The sequence below is a fragment of the Lepidochelys kempii genome, chromosome 26 (genome assembly GCF_965140265.1).
Source record: "Lepidochelys kempii isolate rLepKem1 chromosome 26, rLepKem1.hap2, whole genome shotgun sequence".
Classification (NCBI taxonomy): domain Eukaryota; kingdom Metazoa; phylum Chordata; order Testudines; family Cheloniidae; genus Lepidochelys; species Lepidochelys kempii.
The window spans coordinates 192,561-208,042 of record NC_133281.1 but is presented as its reverse complement, the minus strand read 5'-3'; the positions used below and the strand labels follow the sequence as shown (position 1 = coordinate 208,042).

At 41.8% G+C, this 15,482-nt stretch overlaps 2 protein-coding genes across 22 annotated transcripts in view; one reads left to right on the top strand and one right to left on the bottom strand.

Moving 5' to 3' along the window:
• Positions 1–2,315, top strand: part of IKBKB (inhibitor of nuclear factor kappa B kinase subunit beta) — a 65,631-nt gene extending 63,316 nt beyond the window's left edge. For 10 of the 11 annotated variants that reach the window (XM_073325020.1, XM_073325023.1, XM_073325026.1 and 7 more), the window contains 2 exons: positions 1,200–1,290; positions 1,693–2,315. In XM_073325020.1, the coding sequence (XP_073181121.1) occupies positions 1,200–1,290; positions 1,693–1,761 (160 nt within the window). In that variant the 3' untranslated portion in view covers positions 1,762–2,315. Of the gene's footprint in view, positions 1–1,199; positions 1,291–1,692 lie in introns of those variants that run through there. The other variant, XM_073325024.1, reaches the window with a different exon arrangement.
• LOC140903558 (DNA polymerase beta) overlaps positions 1,267–15,482 on the bottom strand; it is a 71,983-nt gene continuing 57,767 nt past the window's right edge. For all 11 annotated transcript variants that reach the window (XM_073325030.1, XM_073325031.1, XM_073325032.1 and 8 more), the window contains 6 exons: positions 14,815–14,967; positions 11,029–11,081; positions 7,271–7,498; positions 6,019–6,169; positions 3,355–3,412; positions 1,267–2,942 (listed from right to left, as the gene is read on the bottom strand). In XM_073325030.1, the coding sequence (XP_073181131.1) occupies positions 2,851–2,942; positions 3,355–3,412; positions 6,019–6,169; positions 7,271–7,498; positions 11,029–11,081; positions 14,815–14,967 (735 nt within the window). In that variant the 3' untranslated portion in view covers positions 1,267–2,850. The remainder of the gene's footprint in view (positions 2,943–3,354; positions 3,413–6,018; positions 6,170–7,270; positions 7,499–11,028; positions 11,082–14,814; positions 14,968–15,482) is intronic.

Sequence of the window (15,482 nt, the reverse complement as noted above, 5' to 3'; positions counted from 1 at the left end):
CACATTTACTCCTGGGGGAATTGTGCCAAAAAAACAATGTAATCTCACCAGTTTCAATTATTTTTGGTAATTTATTTCAAAATACCTGTTAGCAAGTATGTCTAACAATACAGACAAAAGATTCAGAAATGTTTTTTGACAAATAGATTCCTTATTAGGCATATTAATACAAAACAATATTTCCTCCACCCTCAGAAATAGTGCAAAGGCTGGGGAAAAGTCAGAGGTAATAGAGGAGCTGAGGGAGAAGGAAATAATTGCTGAGAAAAGTACAGAACAGGATTTTTTGTATGTACGCGCACCTCCCTCCCTATATGTCTGTGCCCCTGCAACTCCACTCCCATTCAGCCCCTGGCCTGCTGCGTTCAGTCACCACAGTGGGCACAAAGTTAAAAATCTGCACAGCTCAATTATGTGCTGAATTCCCCCAGGAGTAGCTTCCCAGAATAGGATCCTGTCTGAAACACTAGGTACCTAGGCTGTGGCTAGACCTTCCTGCTGCTTGAGCTATGCTCTTACCTTGTTTTAGAGAGAACACACATCTCCTTGAACTGGAATTATACCTTCCAGCTACAGTGTAAATGTGCACTTCATGTCTAATCAGTTCCCCTGTGGTTTCTGTCTCAACAACAGGGAGACTTAAATATTAAAATTTCACTGTGAAACCACATGGCAGGGCTGGACTTTAAACAGTGTCCCTGTAAAGCACAATGGCAGTGGGAATTTGCACATTCACTGACAAATCAGGGGATAAGCAGTTGTAATTGTGGCTGGTTTACAGGAGTAAATTGAACCAATTCCTCCTTGGTTAATTAAAAATGTAATAGTCTGGTCCCTTGATTTCAGAAATTCAGAGCCAGGCTTATTTTGCGCATCAGGTCCCATTCTAGTGTTTGATTTCTGGACTCTTTTCTTTAGTGCACAGGGATATAAGCTTGATGCCATGTTGAATGCATTTTCTAGGTCACTTTACCAGTAAATCTTAAGGTGCTATGGACTACAATAACAACACTTTTAGTTGATGTAAGTGGGACTGCGGCAGCATACAAAGGATTACAGTTTAGTCTTTGTTGCTAGCTTGAGTACATATCCCTGGTGTACAGGTACTATGCAAGGTTGGAAAAGGCAGCTGCACCTCTAACACTTGAGAGACTTCCAGTTTCAATTGGTGTAATCATTTGTACAACTTTCTTTTTCAGTGAGGAACTACTGATGGAATCACAAAATCTCTGCAGCCAGTTAGAAAGTGTGATGCATGACACAATGAAGGATCAGGACCAGAGCTTTATGGTAACAACTTCTATCACTTTGAACAATAAGCATACTTTTGGGAGGAGTGCTGGCCAAGCAAGATTGTGGAAGGGCTGTAAGAATAGATCTCTCTCCTCTGCCATTAGTATATGCAGTGTGTTACATATCTCATTCCCTAAACAAAAGGGGGTTACTGAAATAAATATTACAAGAGACTGTCAGTAATACATTATATGAAGCAGCTTCTATTGTTTAAGTAAACCAGGAAAAAAAGTAAAGCCCTACATCCCTTCCCCTTCAGTAGGGCACTTTTTTTTTTGCCATACAGTTTAAATGCCCAAAATTATGTACTTAAATACTATAAGAGAACCCAGTATATTTGCTTTGGGTTAGAAAGATGGCAGCTAAACTCTAATCAGTGTTTCTGTGCTTCATTTTTAGTCTCTAGACTGGAGCTGGTTGCAGCTTGAAGGGGAAAACAGAAATAAGCCAGAACAAACCCAGATGTAAAAATCACTTCAGTCACAGCTCGGGACAGATGAAGCATGACAGACATTACTCCACATGAAAATGAAACCCCCTGAACTCTATTTATACTACCATCTAGTGGTTTCATGGTGACATGTATTCCTATTTTTAAGGAAAGCTGACAGCCTAATTTTAACAAAATTTAGATCACTCTCACTGTTGTTTTTCCCACAAATGTACAGCAGGGGGCATGAGAAATTTCTTACTCACCCTATAAAACAGCAGCTGAAGATACTTTGTCATCTTCCACAACTCCCATCCACCTGCTGTGCTACCTTTCCTGACATTTATGAAAAAAAGCACTGAATTTACTGATTTGGCTAACCATGCTGGGTTGCACTTTTTCTCAAGTGTAATGTCTGTACTTACCGAATACTTGTTTCCTGTATGGGAACGAACTACCTGAAATATGTAAACTTTTGGTTTGCTCTATTTGAATGTTAAATAAAATTTTAAAAGGAGAAATATTTTTCACTATACTATACAAGTGTTTGAGAATTGGGCTAAGTCCCTCAACAATAAAAAACCACACATCACTGACTGACTGTGCCTGAATCTTTACTGCTGCAAGGGATTTAGTTTTGTCCCTGAAAACCAGCACCTGCCAAATCTAAGGACACCTTGAAGAAACAGTACTGGAACACACAGAAGGGATATGTTCCAAATGTGATTGATTTATTTCACTTTGATGCAAAACCAAAGCTTTCACTAACCACACGGAGACCAATTTCATAAGTGGTCAGCAGGTGTAGGACATGCAGGATGTGATGTGCTAGCTGGGATTTTTTCCCCTTGTAAGGAAATGCTATGCTCTCTTAAGGAACAAATTTAAAATAACACTGAGGAACTGAAATGTGGCACAACCTTTACAAATTCCATGCATGCCTTCAAGTATCTCCTTTTATGATGAGTTTACACCCTATAGCTTAGGGGAGGGGTTACAATTCTTTGGAAGAATAAGAAGTTCACACTTTTGAAATTTCACAGAAGAATTTTAAGGCCAAAACATGTTGGGTTACTTTTTTCCCCTTCATCTCCAGGAAGGGAGCCGCTGTTCCACTTAAAACTGCATTAAGCCTCCAGTTCAAAGCCCAGCCCAACCTTGTGACCACCAGCACTGAAGTTCTTGCCATCAACCAAACCTGAGAGCGTCAGCTTCACACCTGCAAAAACAAAACAAACATTGATACTAATACTCAAGTAGAAATGCAGTCAGTCACTCATGCACAAATAAGGAATTTGGGTATATAGTAAGAGCTAATGACACAGCTGTGCTAAAGTACCTCAGTCTTCCTCTGCAGTTTGACTTGGGCAGGGACTTGCCTGAAATGAGATGCCTCATTTCAGGCACTACCTGTATACAAAAGTCTACCTCACACACCCACAAAGCAAAGTGACTCATGTAGGTCTGCAAACATGAAAGAACAATTCCATTAAAACTGCTAATCCTTGATTGCTTAATGGCTGCCACCTCCATAGCTACCCATTCTGCTGAATAGCTCAAATTAAAATAATATTTTCTATTAAGCCCAGCAGGAAGCGATTCCCTTTAGTATTTTGTTATGGCTTACATACCAGGTCGAAGGGTCTGAGTGTACCCGATTCCAATCAGGCTGGCATTATTCACTTTAGCCTAGAGGTAGAGAGAGAATAAAAGCACACATCAAAACAGCAGCATCGCTCCTACTTTTATAGGCATGCAGGCACAATAACTTTTCCACTGGAATCAGCAGCAGTTGCAGAGAAATCTACAAGCATCAGAAAGTGGACATATTAACCAGCAATGGAAAAAAGATCTCAAAAATATATGTCCCTGCAAATGCAGAGTAGTTGGTTCTATAGAGTTCTGTTTAAAATTAGAACAATAATGTGCCAGTTTCTTTGAGAGATTACTCTGTCTCATAGACATGAGAGTTTGATAGGATAGCAGCAAAAACAAAAAAGAAACCCTCTTTTTCCCTCAATTTTAGCCCATTGCTCCCACCGATGAACCCTCAAGCTTGCCCACACAGTTCCCCTCCAGTCTTGCCAACTGTATTGTTCTAGGCACTTCAATTTGCAACCATCTTCTTGTTACTCAAGAGACTTGAACATGAGTAACAACTACTTATTAAGTAGGCAGAAGCAACTGAAGTGTGTGGAAGGTCGTAGTAACGTTTATCTAAAAGTTTTTAAGGGACTGTGCTCAGCCTACGACTAGTTCAAGGGTATAAACAGGAATGAGGGGAATAGAGATGTTATGCCTGCTTTATTTACCTCCATTTAGTAATCTTGAGGTAAGAGTACATAGAGTAAGCTAATGAAATTCCCAAGGGATTGAGTTATTTACCCAATACCATGTTGTCATCATATTAGGGATTAAACACTTTCAGAGCTGCAAGCCCTCCACTGTGAATTAGATGACCCTTGAAGTTCAACCCAGGAGTTAAATAAAGGTGTTACAAACACCAGTAATGATGATGAACTAACCCAGGGAGATTAGACATATGGGCAGTAACTAATGCAGTTACTTTGCTTTCTGCAACAGATAATCTCATAAAGAGGGAGAAACCCAGGAAGCAGTAATTCCTTGAAATTATTAGGAGCTACAGCAACCAGAAAACAGGTGTTTACAAGTGAATATGGCAGTTATTTCTATTAAAGTAACATTTTTCACTGCATGCATAAACCCATTCTGGAGAGAAGAGGTAATACTCCTTTATAGAGTTTGTAGTTCACCTCCCATCAACTCAATAAATGACAGTTTATTTTTACCTCTATTTGGATAGGGTTTTTCAGCAAATTTCAACCTGTTTCAAATTAGCTAGTTAAATTATTCCTCCCCCCAAAAGCCACCCTCTCACATGCTTTCCTAAAATCTAGATATATTGCACCATTATAGTGCCTCACATAAGGCTAAAGTAAAGTAATGGCACAGTATGAAACCACACTGTGCATCACTCGTTGCTAAGGGCTTGTCTATATGGAGAATTAGCACAGAGAAAGCTGGGGTATGAGTCTACAGCACTGTAGCAGGCTGTGCACTAACAAGCAGCGTGGACTCTGCTACATGCACTAGACGTTCCCTAGTATGCTCTGACCAACTGCAGGAGACTCAACATATCTCAGCTTAGTGGCAGTTGGTCAAAGCACACCACACTACAGGTATACTGTAGGGTATGTCTACAGTGCAGTTAAACACCTGTGGCTGGCCTGTGTCCCAGACTCAAGCTTGCAGGGCTCAGGCTGCAGTGCTGTAAAATTGTGGTTTAGATGTTTGGGCTAAGGCTAGAGCCTGGGTTCTGGGACCCTTCCCCCTCACAGGGTCCCAAAGCTTGGGCTCCAGCCCAAGCCTGAATGTCTACAGCACAGTTTTACAGCCCAGTTGCCCAAGCGTGCGTCAGCCGACACATGCAGCCACAGGTGTTTAACTGCACTGTAGACATAATCTAAAAAGTTCTGACCAACTGCAGTTAAGCTATCTTAAACCTACTGCAATTGGTCAAAGCACACTATGGAACTTCTAGTAGGAGGTAGCACAGTCCACACAGCCAGTTAGTGCATGGTCCTCAACTGGGGTCTGAGTTATCTCCGGGGCTACGCACAGGTCTTCCAGCAGGTACTTATCAACTTATCTAGGTATTTGCCTAGTTTTACAACAGGCTACATAAAAAGCACTAGCAGAGTCAGTACAAACTATAATTTCATACAATGACTTGTTTATACTGCTCCATCCAGTTTACACTGAAACGGAAGTACAATATTTATATTCCAATTGATTTATTTTATAATTATATGGTAAAAATTAGAAAGCAAGCAATTTTTCAGTAATAGTGTGCTGTGACACTGTTGTATTTTTATGTCTGATTTTGTAAGCAACTAGTTGTTAAGTGAGGTGAAACTTGGGGGTACACAAGACAAATCAGACTCCTGAAAGGGGTACAGTAGTCTGGAAAGGTTGAGAGTCACTGCACTAGAGTGCTGTAGATTTGCACTCCAGATTGTCATACACCAATGGTCAGTATAGACAAGCCTGAGAGAGAATGCATGTCACAGAATGAGGCTTCAGTAAAGTATATTCCATAATTCATATTCCAGCTGTCTACAACATACGCTCTCCATACACCAACAACTTAAAAAGGGGCAACATAATAACACAAGGTGCCATAGGTTTAAAAAATAACCACCCTGTGCCACCAGTTAACAGCATTTAAGCAAACTCCAGTTGTGCTGTAAGTGCTAATCTGGTAAAATACTTACCGCAATGGAAGTATTTTCATCCAGCTGGTACTTTGTGGCAATGCCAAAACGGGTATTGTTACTGCCAGCAGTCCAAGCAAGATTTACTGATGTCTCAACTTTATCATTAACCTTCTGATAGACTGACCCACCAAATTCAGTGCCATCATTCCTGTTTGTAACAGATAAAGAGTGTGTGAAGATCTCTCCAGTTTGCTAGTGTTTAACCCTCCGATCACCACAAAGTCTCATCTTGCCCTCTCACCGTCTTTCAAACAAAGTAAATTCCTAACACCACTTCCCAAACAAACCTGAGGATAACCCTAACCCTGTGGGCATATTCAATCCCACACTTCTCTCAGCTGGATCCATGCCTATTCACTCCCTGGCCAGACACCTCACCTGGGCTCTGTAGGTTCTTCACCAAGAGCTAGGTTTAGCCTGGGGAATGAGGGAGCTTTCCAGGAGCTAAAACATTGCACTAAGAGGTTTGAAATTTTGACAGAAGAGTTCAGCTTTTCCTTCCCTGGCTAGAAGTAGGGAGGGAAGCACATTCCATGCAGAGCATAAACCAGTGGGTTCAGAGGGAGCTACATGCAACCCTCATTGGCTAAAATAAGTCTCAATATAGCTCAGCTTTGGTGAGGAGACTGAAAATGGGGAAATGCAGACAATTCCCCCCCCAAAACACTGCCTCTTAAGTACATGTGGCAAGGCAAGTATCACGACACCCAACACCACTGAGAGTACTGAGTCTCCTCCCAGACAGTAATGTTAAATGTTTACTTCCACATAGGAAACTGCCATGATCTAGGACCATCTAAGAGAAAAAGGTAGAAACGTTGCATTAATCCCAATCCTCCCAGTTGACGTTTTAGTAAATGTTAGTATGTGGAAGTGGGCAACTTACCAGAGATTCAAGTTCCTTCAGTAAGAGTGCTACAAACCAGCAGTCAAAATTATGTTTACTAACTTAAATCCCATAGTTATCCTAAACATACCCTCATTAAAAACTACCCTAATTCCAAAATGCCTTTTCCACTACCAAATTTAGGGGGACAGAATTACCCTGAAGAAAAGTCTCAAAAGATAGCAAATTGGGAAGTGACCCTCCTGTACCTGTCTCTTGGGGAGGAAAATAAGGTATGTAAAGCCTTTCAAAATTCAGTCTGAGATCAGTGTCCTCCCTTTCTCCACCCAGTATACATCTGATGCAGTTAGCCACACAGCTTGCTTGCCATAATCTAGCCTGGCTCCTCTGGTATGTACTCACACATTAGTGTGTAGTTGGAAGTCTCCTGCCTTGTATCCTAATGCAAAGTTATTCTGTGATAGTTTAGACTTGGCAGTATCAAAAGCCATCTGATAACCAGCAAGCCAGCCTTCATAGCCCAACACAGCCCAGCCATGGATGGTTGGTCCAGAAAGGTCAACGTCAATGTTGCAGCCTAGGTTTACATACTCCCGTTTGTAAGAGGTCTTCAATTTCCCACTCTTCTTTCTGTGGAGAGAAACGTTTTGTTTTACGCATCCTAGCATGGGCCAGCTACATAGTATTTCTGATGTCTGCACAGAGAGCTTAATACTCCATATGCCTTCAAATTTGTGAAGGGTGGGGATTGAGAGATATATTTACAAGAAGTTTTGTCTATATACATTGTAATTATTAATTTATAGGATAGATGCAGACCTAAGCACCCACAGGTGTATTTTAAACATCTGAATTATTTAAATATATATAAAAAAAGAGAGAGCATGAATATATCCATTTTAGTCCTAATGCCATTTTCCTCAGTTTGTCAGCACTGTTACTGCTTACCAGTACTCAGGATTATTAGTGGGGTCCTATCAAATTCTCAGCCATGAAAAACATGCCATGGATCATGAAAACTGGTCTTCTGTACTTTTACCCTATACTAAAAGTATACAAAAGTACACATTTCTCAAACTGGCGGTCCCAACTCAAAAGGGGGTTGCAAACCTACTGTCTGTCTGTCGTCACAGTATTCACACCCTAACTTCTGCACTGCCTGCAGATCTGGGCAGCCGCAGAGTGGTGGGTGCTGGCTGGGCACCCAGCTCTAAAGGCAGCACTGCCGCCAGCAGCAGCACAGAAATAAGGGTGGCCTGGTATAGCATTGCCACCTTTCTGTGCTGCTGCTGGCCGTGGCACTGCTTCAGAGCTGGGCAGCTGTCGAGCAACAGCTGCTGGCCAGGCACCCAGCTCCCAATGCTCTGCTGCTGCTGGCCGTGGCACTGCTTCAGGGCTGGGTAGCCAAAGAGCGGCAGTGCAGCGCAGAAATAAGGATGACATGGTATGGTATTGCCACCCTTCTGCGCTGCTGCTTTCGCAGCAGGGTGGCCGGAGAGCAGAGGCAGATGGCCGGGCACCCATCTGTGAAGGCAGCGCCACAGAAGGGTGGCAATACCATACCAGGCCACCCTTTCCAGGAAAGCGGCCTTGCGCATTCAGAAGTTTTGCAGCCACTGCTCATAATCCCATACCTGCATAACGATGCCATCCCACCAATCGGTACTTGTTTCTCAGGACCAGAACCAACTCTCCACCATGTTCAGCTGCTCCATGACTGCCAATAGCAACCAGGAATTGTTTCGTTCCAGGGCTTCCAGCAGGGCCACCAGAAAGGAACTGTCATATTCCATCTGGTGGCTCCTCTGGAAATACTGCGGGATCAGGCGCATTGAGTTCACAATAGTGCAGAGCTGTGCGGGATCTATGCTTCTCTAGAGATGGCGTACTCCCGGGTACGCTAGGCTTTTGAAAACAGACGTGAAACATTATGGGATGTGGATAAAATTAGGGGAAGGAGAAAAATACATCACGGGATGTTCGAGCCATGTGCCCAGTCACCCTCATGAGAATGTTTTGCCCCCATGAGACATTGCAAACCCTTCCCCTAACACCCTTCACTAGATGGTGGCAACCTGCACAGTGGGATAGCTACCCATGGTGCACTGCTAGTGGGAATGCACTGACACAAGGAGAGTAGCGTGGAGATGCACAATCACTTACTTACTGTGGTGGCTATAGGTCGACTTAATTTTGTGATGTAGACTTGCCCTTACTCTTCACAATACCTCAAGCACCTTAACATCTGCAAAAAGTGATCCATCCTCCTCTTCTCTGAATCTTGTCCTCTCTTGGCTTCTATGACTGTTCTCTTACAGGTCTCTTCCTACCTCTCTAATTGCTCCTTCAGTGTATCCTTAGGAAGATCTTCCGTATCCCCCTTCAACTGCGTAGGGGGTTCATCTGTCCTCATTCCTCATCTCTTTTTTCTCTACATCTCGTATCTGGGTCATCTTATCCGCAAACACAAATTCAACTTTTATCTCTATGCTGACAACTTACAGATCTTCCTCCAGACCTAACTCCTTTTCTCCAAACAAAAGTCTAAGCCTGTCTCTCCGAGATCTCCTCGTGGGCATCTAGCCATCAGCTCAAGTTCAACATGACTAAAACACAGCTCCTAATCTTCCCTCTCCCCGCAAGCCCTTTCCTACAAGAAACCTCTTTTCTCTATCACTGTGGACAACAGCAGCATCCTGGCTTGTCACTCAGGCCTGTGACCTGGGCATCATCTTTGACTCAGACCTCTCTCTAGGTCCTTATATCCAGGCTATGTCTAAATCTTGGGAGATTCTTGCCACATAACATCTAAGATATGGCCTTTCACTAACCACCCACTAAGTAAAAAGCTCCTCCAAGCTCTCCATCTCATATCACAATTACTGCAACCTCCTTCTCTCTTGCAAATACAATTTTGCCCCACCCATATCCAATTAGAATGCTATTGCAAGAATCATTCTCCTAGCCCATCACTTTTACCATGTCACCTCTCTCTTTAAATTCATCTAGTCACATCAAACTTATCTGTCACATCAAACATAAGATGCTTTTGCTTTCAAGGCCCTTTTGCAGCCTACCCCCACCATCCCTATCATCTCTTATTTCCTATGGAGATGTCAACTCGTGTCTCCAAATGGCCCATGATGCTAGCCTCTATCACCCACTTGTTAAACTTTCAAACAAACACCTTTGTGCTTTCTCCCATGCAGCCCCTCATGATTCAGTGGAGCTCCCCATAAACACCAGCAAAGCTAACTCATTATCCTCCTTCAAACTCTCCTTTACTGTGATGCCTACAAAAAACCAAAAAACCCTGACAATGGTTAAGCTGGTGGTGCACTGATACCACCGCTGATCATGCTGACTAATATTGCCTCACTGTTTCTTTGTACTCTGTTCTCTGTATTCATCTGTCATCTCTTGCCTTATATTTAGATTCTAAGCTCTCTGAGGCAGAGACTGCCTTACTGTTCTGTGTCTGCACAGCACCTAGCACAGTGGGGTCATGGTCCACAACTAGATCTCCTACGTACTACGGTAACACAAATAATAATACTAATAAAAACATAAGAATGGCCATACTGGGTCAGACCAAAGGTCCATCAAGCCCAGTATCCTGTCGTCTGACAGTGGCCAATGGCAGGTGCCCCAAAGGGAATGAACAGAACAGATCATCAAGTGATCCATGCCCTGTCACCCAATCCCAGCTTCTGGCAAACAGAGGCTAGTGACACCATTCTTGCCCATCCTGGCTAACAGCCATTGATGGACTATTTTCCATGAATCTATCTAGCTCCCTTTTGAAATCGGTGACACTTTTCTACTTTCACACAATCCCCAATGTTAGAGGTATAGAAGTACCATTTCTGAGTATTTATTTATTACACATTTTTAGATGGAGGGAAAATTATGTTTTTGAGAGGAGTCTTTCATCTAATATGTTATTATAAACCTGATATTAGCTGCGCCCTTACAAATATTCTACCAAGCTCTTCAGAATCAAAAAAAGTTCTTTATTTTTACCCAGAACGCCTACCTGTTGGGATACTGGAATAGGACTATGCTCATTTATCACTGCCACTGAAGACAGACAATTAACTTTTCATATGTTTAATCCAATTCTAGGAATCTTTAACACAAAATTGAAGGAGGATATTTACCCTGTGTTTGGTACAAATATGGTGTCAAGAGTCAGCTTCAATCCCTCAGCTAACTGCAAAGAAGGAAAAAAAGAAGTCAGATTATCTGGACTCCTTCTATTGAAAAAGATGATTGGCATTATATTCTCTTACCTTACTATAATTCCCATCTCCTCTTCTTGTCTGAATAGAAGCTGATCTTTGGCACAAAAAGTAAGTAATTTGCAGAGAACTCCACATTGAAGATTTAGTTTGAGTGAATAAAGCAAGTAGCTTCACTAGTTTTCCACATTCCCGGACACCTTATAAATATGTACTCAGAGCATAAGAATGGCCATACTGGGTCAGACCAATGGTCCAACCAGCCCAGTATCCCGTCTTCTGACAGTGGCCAATGGCAGGTACCCCAGAGGGAATGAACAGAACAGGTAATCATCAAGTGATCCATCCCGTCGCCCATTCCCAGCTTCTGGCAAACAGAGGCTAGGGACACCATCCCTGCCCATCCTGACTAATAGCCATTGATGGACCTGAACTTACCTAGTTCCTTTTTAAAACCTGTTATACACAACATCCTGTGGCAAACAGTTCTACAGGTTCACTGTGTGTTGTGTGAAGAAATACTTCCTCTTTGTTTTAAACCTACTGCCTATTAATTTCATTTGGTGACCCCTAGTTCTTGTGTTATGAGGAGTACATTACATTTCCTTATTTAGTTTCTCCACACCAGTCATGATTTTATAGACCTCTGTAAGATTCCCCCCCTTAGTTGTCTCTTTTCCAAGCTGAAAAGTCCCAGCCTTACTAATCTTTCCCATGTGAGGCCTTACATTCAACTTGATGGCATTTCTCTGTTTCTATATATGTCTGTATGTAATGCAATAACTTTTGAATGCCCCATCTGATCAATTCTGAAATTTCAGAGAATATTCTAGACATCAGTGGCCAGAAACTTTTTATTTTGGGGGATAATTTGAACACTGAATGGCAGGAAAATGGGGGACAAAGTTGCTGTCATCTGTTGATGGCATCCATTAACAGTTTGCAGCATAACAATACTCCTGGACAGCCAGAGGGAAAGGAGAGAGAACATTTCATTCCTTCTCCCTAATGTTCTGCCTCCTCAAAGACAGCACCAGTTGTCCACTCCTTCCTTCTCAATCTTGTGGGAAGGAAGATATTTCAAGGGGCATGGCAGGGAAAGACAGTGCCTCCATTTGCACTTAAAAAAAAATTAGACAAATCTACAGAGCAAGGCCTACACGAGCAATGAAGCATGCAACCCTCTAGTGTGTGTAGGCAGCAGGAGAGGGTGCCAGAGTTTCTGCTGCTGCTGCACCAAATGGACACACTGTGGGCTTGATTTTAGCTGAAAACAGGTTGTTGTTTTTTTAATCTTCACCAAAAATCAAAACAACATTCCATGAAATTTTTCAATTAATTGGATGCAGTTGTCAAGAGTTATTGCACAGCACTGAGAAACAATACTGAGCTGAGTATAGGACCTTGCTTTGGTTGGCCAACTAGTAAATCTTTACTTTAAGTCTAACTTTTTTATTTGCACTCACAGCGCTAACTATTTAAATATTTTGCATGGCCGGTTGGACAACATCTAAACAACCCCCTTGAATATACATATAATATTGTATTGCTGCATATATTAGTTTTTAGGTCGTTAATCTTTCTTATATGTTAAATGCAAATCACCAGTTTGCAAGATGAAATACTTAAAAGCCAGGCAATTCCAAAAGTAAGGTTGCTTAACTTGACCATACTGCACATCTGGCATATTAAACACTGTGATACCCTGTACCTCAAAGCAGCCCCCTAGAACCCCCATATTCACCACTGTCATAATTATGATATGTTTTGTACAAAGTATGCTAGTTGTGAGGTATCATTTTAAAAGTATTGATCTGTTTAACATTAATATCCTGTTGGATTGTATGTAAAGTTAGGAAGTTTTGCTATGGGTATGTCATTGAAATATGCCGTGAGGTTGGGAACACCCAAAACCAGCCTGTCAGGTAGCTAGACAGTGTTAATGGCTCATTGATACCCACTGAAAATAGAATCCTCTATTCTAGAGGAAGCATGTACGCCTTGGGGGGCGGATTAACCCACCTCAAAGCAAAGATCTTTCGCAAGCTGGAAGAAAACATAAGAGGGGAAGTGACACCATCACTTGGCTCTTTTCCTCCCAGCTCAACACCTGGAAGAAACATCTGAAAGACAAAGACTTTGAATGGGGGAAGGGGGTCCCAGGCTAGGAAAGAGTCCCAGTCCATGTATTGGGAAACCGAAACCTGTTTGTACCATCTACACTGCTTGATTCAAATCCTGTTTAGTTTGCAGAACTTAACTTATTTTTATTTCTTAGATAACCAACTTTGGCCTTTACGCTTGCTACTTATAATCACTTAAAATCTATGTTTCTGTAGTTAATAAATCTGTTTTCTATTTTACTTAAAACAATGTGTTTTGGTTGAAGTGCTTGGGAAATCTCAGCTCAGTTTACAAAGGCTAGTGTGTGTCCTCTCCACATTGACGGAGGATTGGAATGGGTAATGAATTTTGGACCAGTACAAGACGGTATAGTTCTGGGGTGCAAGGCTAGGGAGCTGAGGGGAATTGGTGGAGCCTTCCTATTGATGATTCATGAGTGGGTGGTAGAGCATTCGTGTAACTCAGTTGGGTGGATGTCTGCGTAAGTGCAGTACCCGACAGAGGTTTGTGGCTTGATACAGCACCACAGCGTAAGAGGAAACCCACGACGGTGGACAGAGGGCTCAGCAGTCCCACAGTCCAGATTGCACCCAGGGGACCCAGTAACAAACATCATATGTCCATGACACAGTAATCCTCTGCTTATTTTAACAAGGGAAAGAATAGAAAATACTTCATAAATGCATCACGGCCAAGTTAACTTTAATTTTTAGTTCTTCCTAGCTTCTGAATGGTTCTTCTTGCAACCATAATATTGAATTACAGTTAGTTTACTGCATTTCATGTCACAGTAGTTTAAGAAAAAAATTAAGATTCGGAGGTAATCTGTGTTTGCAATTTACAGACTTTGGTGGGTTTTCCAGATACACAGATTTGTCTAGTCTGTGTGCACATTAAAAATTTACAACTACCTTTGTCTTCAGCTATCCACCTCATACTGTTTACAAGAGCAGCTGGCTCCACTAGCAGAGCTTGGAGGCAATTTTGAGGCAGAGAACAGACTCAACTATGCATCTTTGCACACTTTAGAATAAAAGTGCCTCCTCTACCTGCTGCTATATTTGTTTTGTAATGTAAGTTAGTAAGTATGCAGGGGCAAGTTACAGTACAAACCAAATGGGACAACCGCTTCACTTTTGAAAGATTAGATTTAAAACCTGGCTTCGGTCATAAATGAAAATCAAGGACTCCTCTAGTCCTTAATGGATATATTTACGTATCAGAAAATAACCTCACAATTTATTAAAATACAATATGAATACTCAGAATGCCCATCTGCAATAGCAGTCCTGCTGCAAATCTGAATTATGATGCATAGTATTGGGAGAGGATATTTGTATGCTCTCTGCCTTTCTGCACTACAACTCCACCTTTAAGAACATCAAATTCAGAAACAGAGTTATATGAAAACTCCCACACACTGTACAAAAAGAATGAGTTGAGGTACTCCCTTCTATGCTATATTTTAGTTAGTCCTAATTTACCATAGCTCACCTATCATTTATATCTTCTATTGGTTTATTCTCACAGTATTTTTACTTGACTTGCTGAATCGCTTTCATAATTTCCACTTTCTCTTACCTTATCCTCCATTGACACCTCTGTCCCCAGTGTGTTGTCTGTGTTCCATTTCTGGGTGAATGTAAGTCCATAGTCCTTGATCTTATATTTGGTCTCTAGGTTGCCCGAGGCCTTCCCAGTGTCTGTGTTGGAGGAACCAGCGGTGGTAAATTCCTGGCAAAAATACGAGACTAGAATTAACACACTTATTACTTTACTAAATTTAATTTCTACTTGATGAGTCCCATCCCTTTGAACCACTTGTTCCCCCCACCTTTTTTATTTTTTTTTTGTTTGTTTTTTTAAATTTGGAGCACACCCCTTGCAAAATATTACATTCTAATGATGGAACTGGAGACATTAATACATAGATTCCACTAAAGAGGATTCTATTTTAACTAAAATCAGTCCATTGACCCCGTTGTCTAACTCTGCCTAGACTAGGAAACCTTTTAAAAGCACACACCTTAATATCCACAAAGTTTTACAAGGCAGTATTTCTCAATTTCAGAAACGAGTTCAACTCCCATGTGCCATGTCGCAATGCCACTCACTCAGATTTGCTCCAGCCAGCCCTCTGTCATGACAGAGGGTGACCGGGCCAAATTTGAGCAGATGGTATTGCAATCCCATGATTGAGTGGGAAGGCTTGCTGAGTCCCCCTAGAAAGTTTGATAAGACCATAAGAA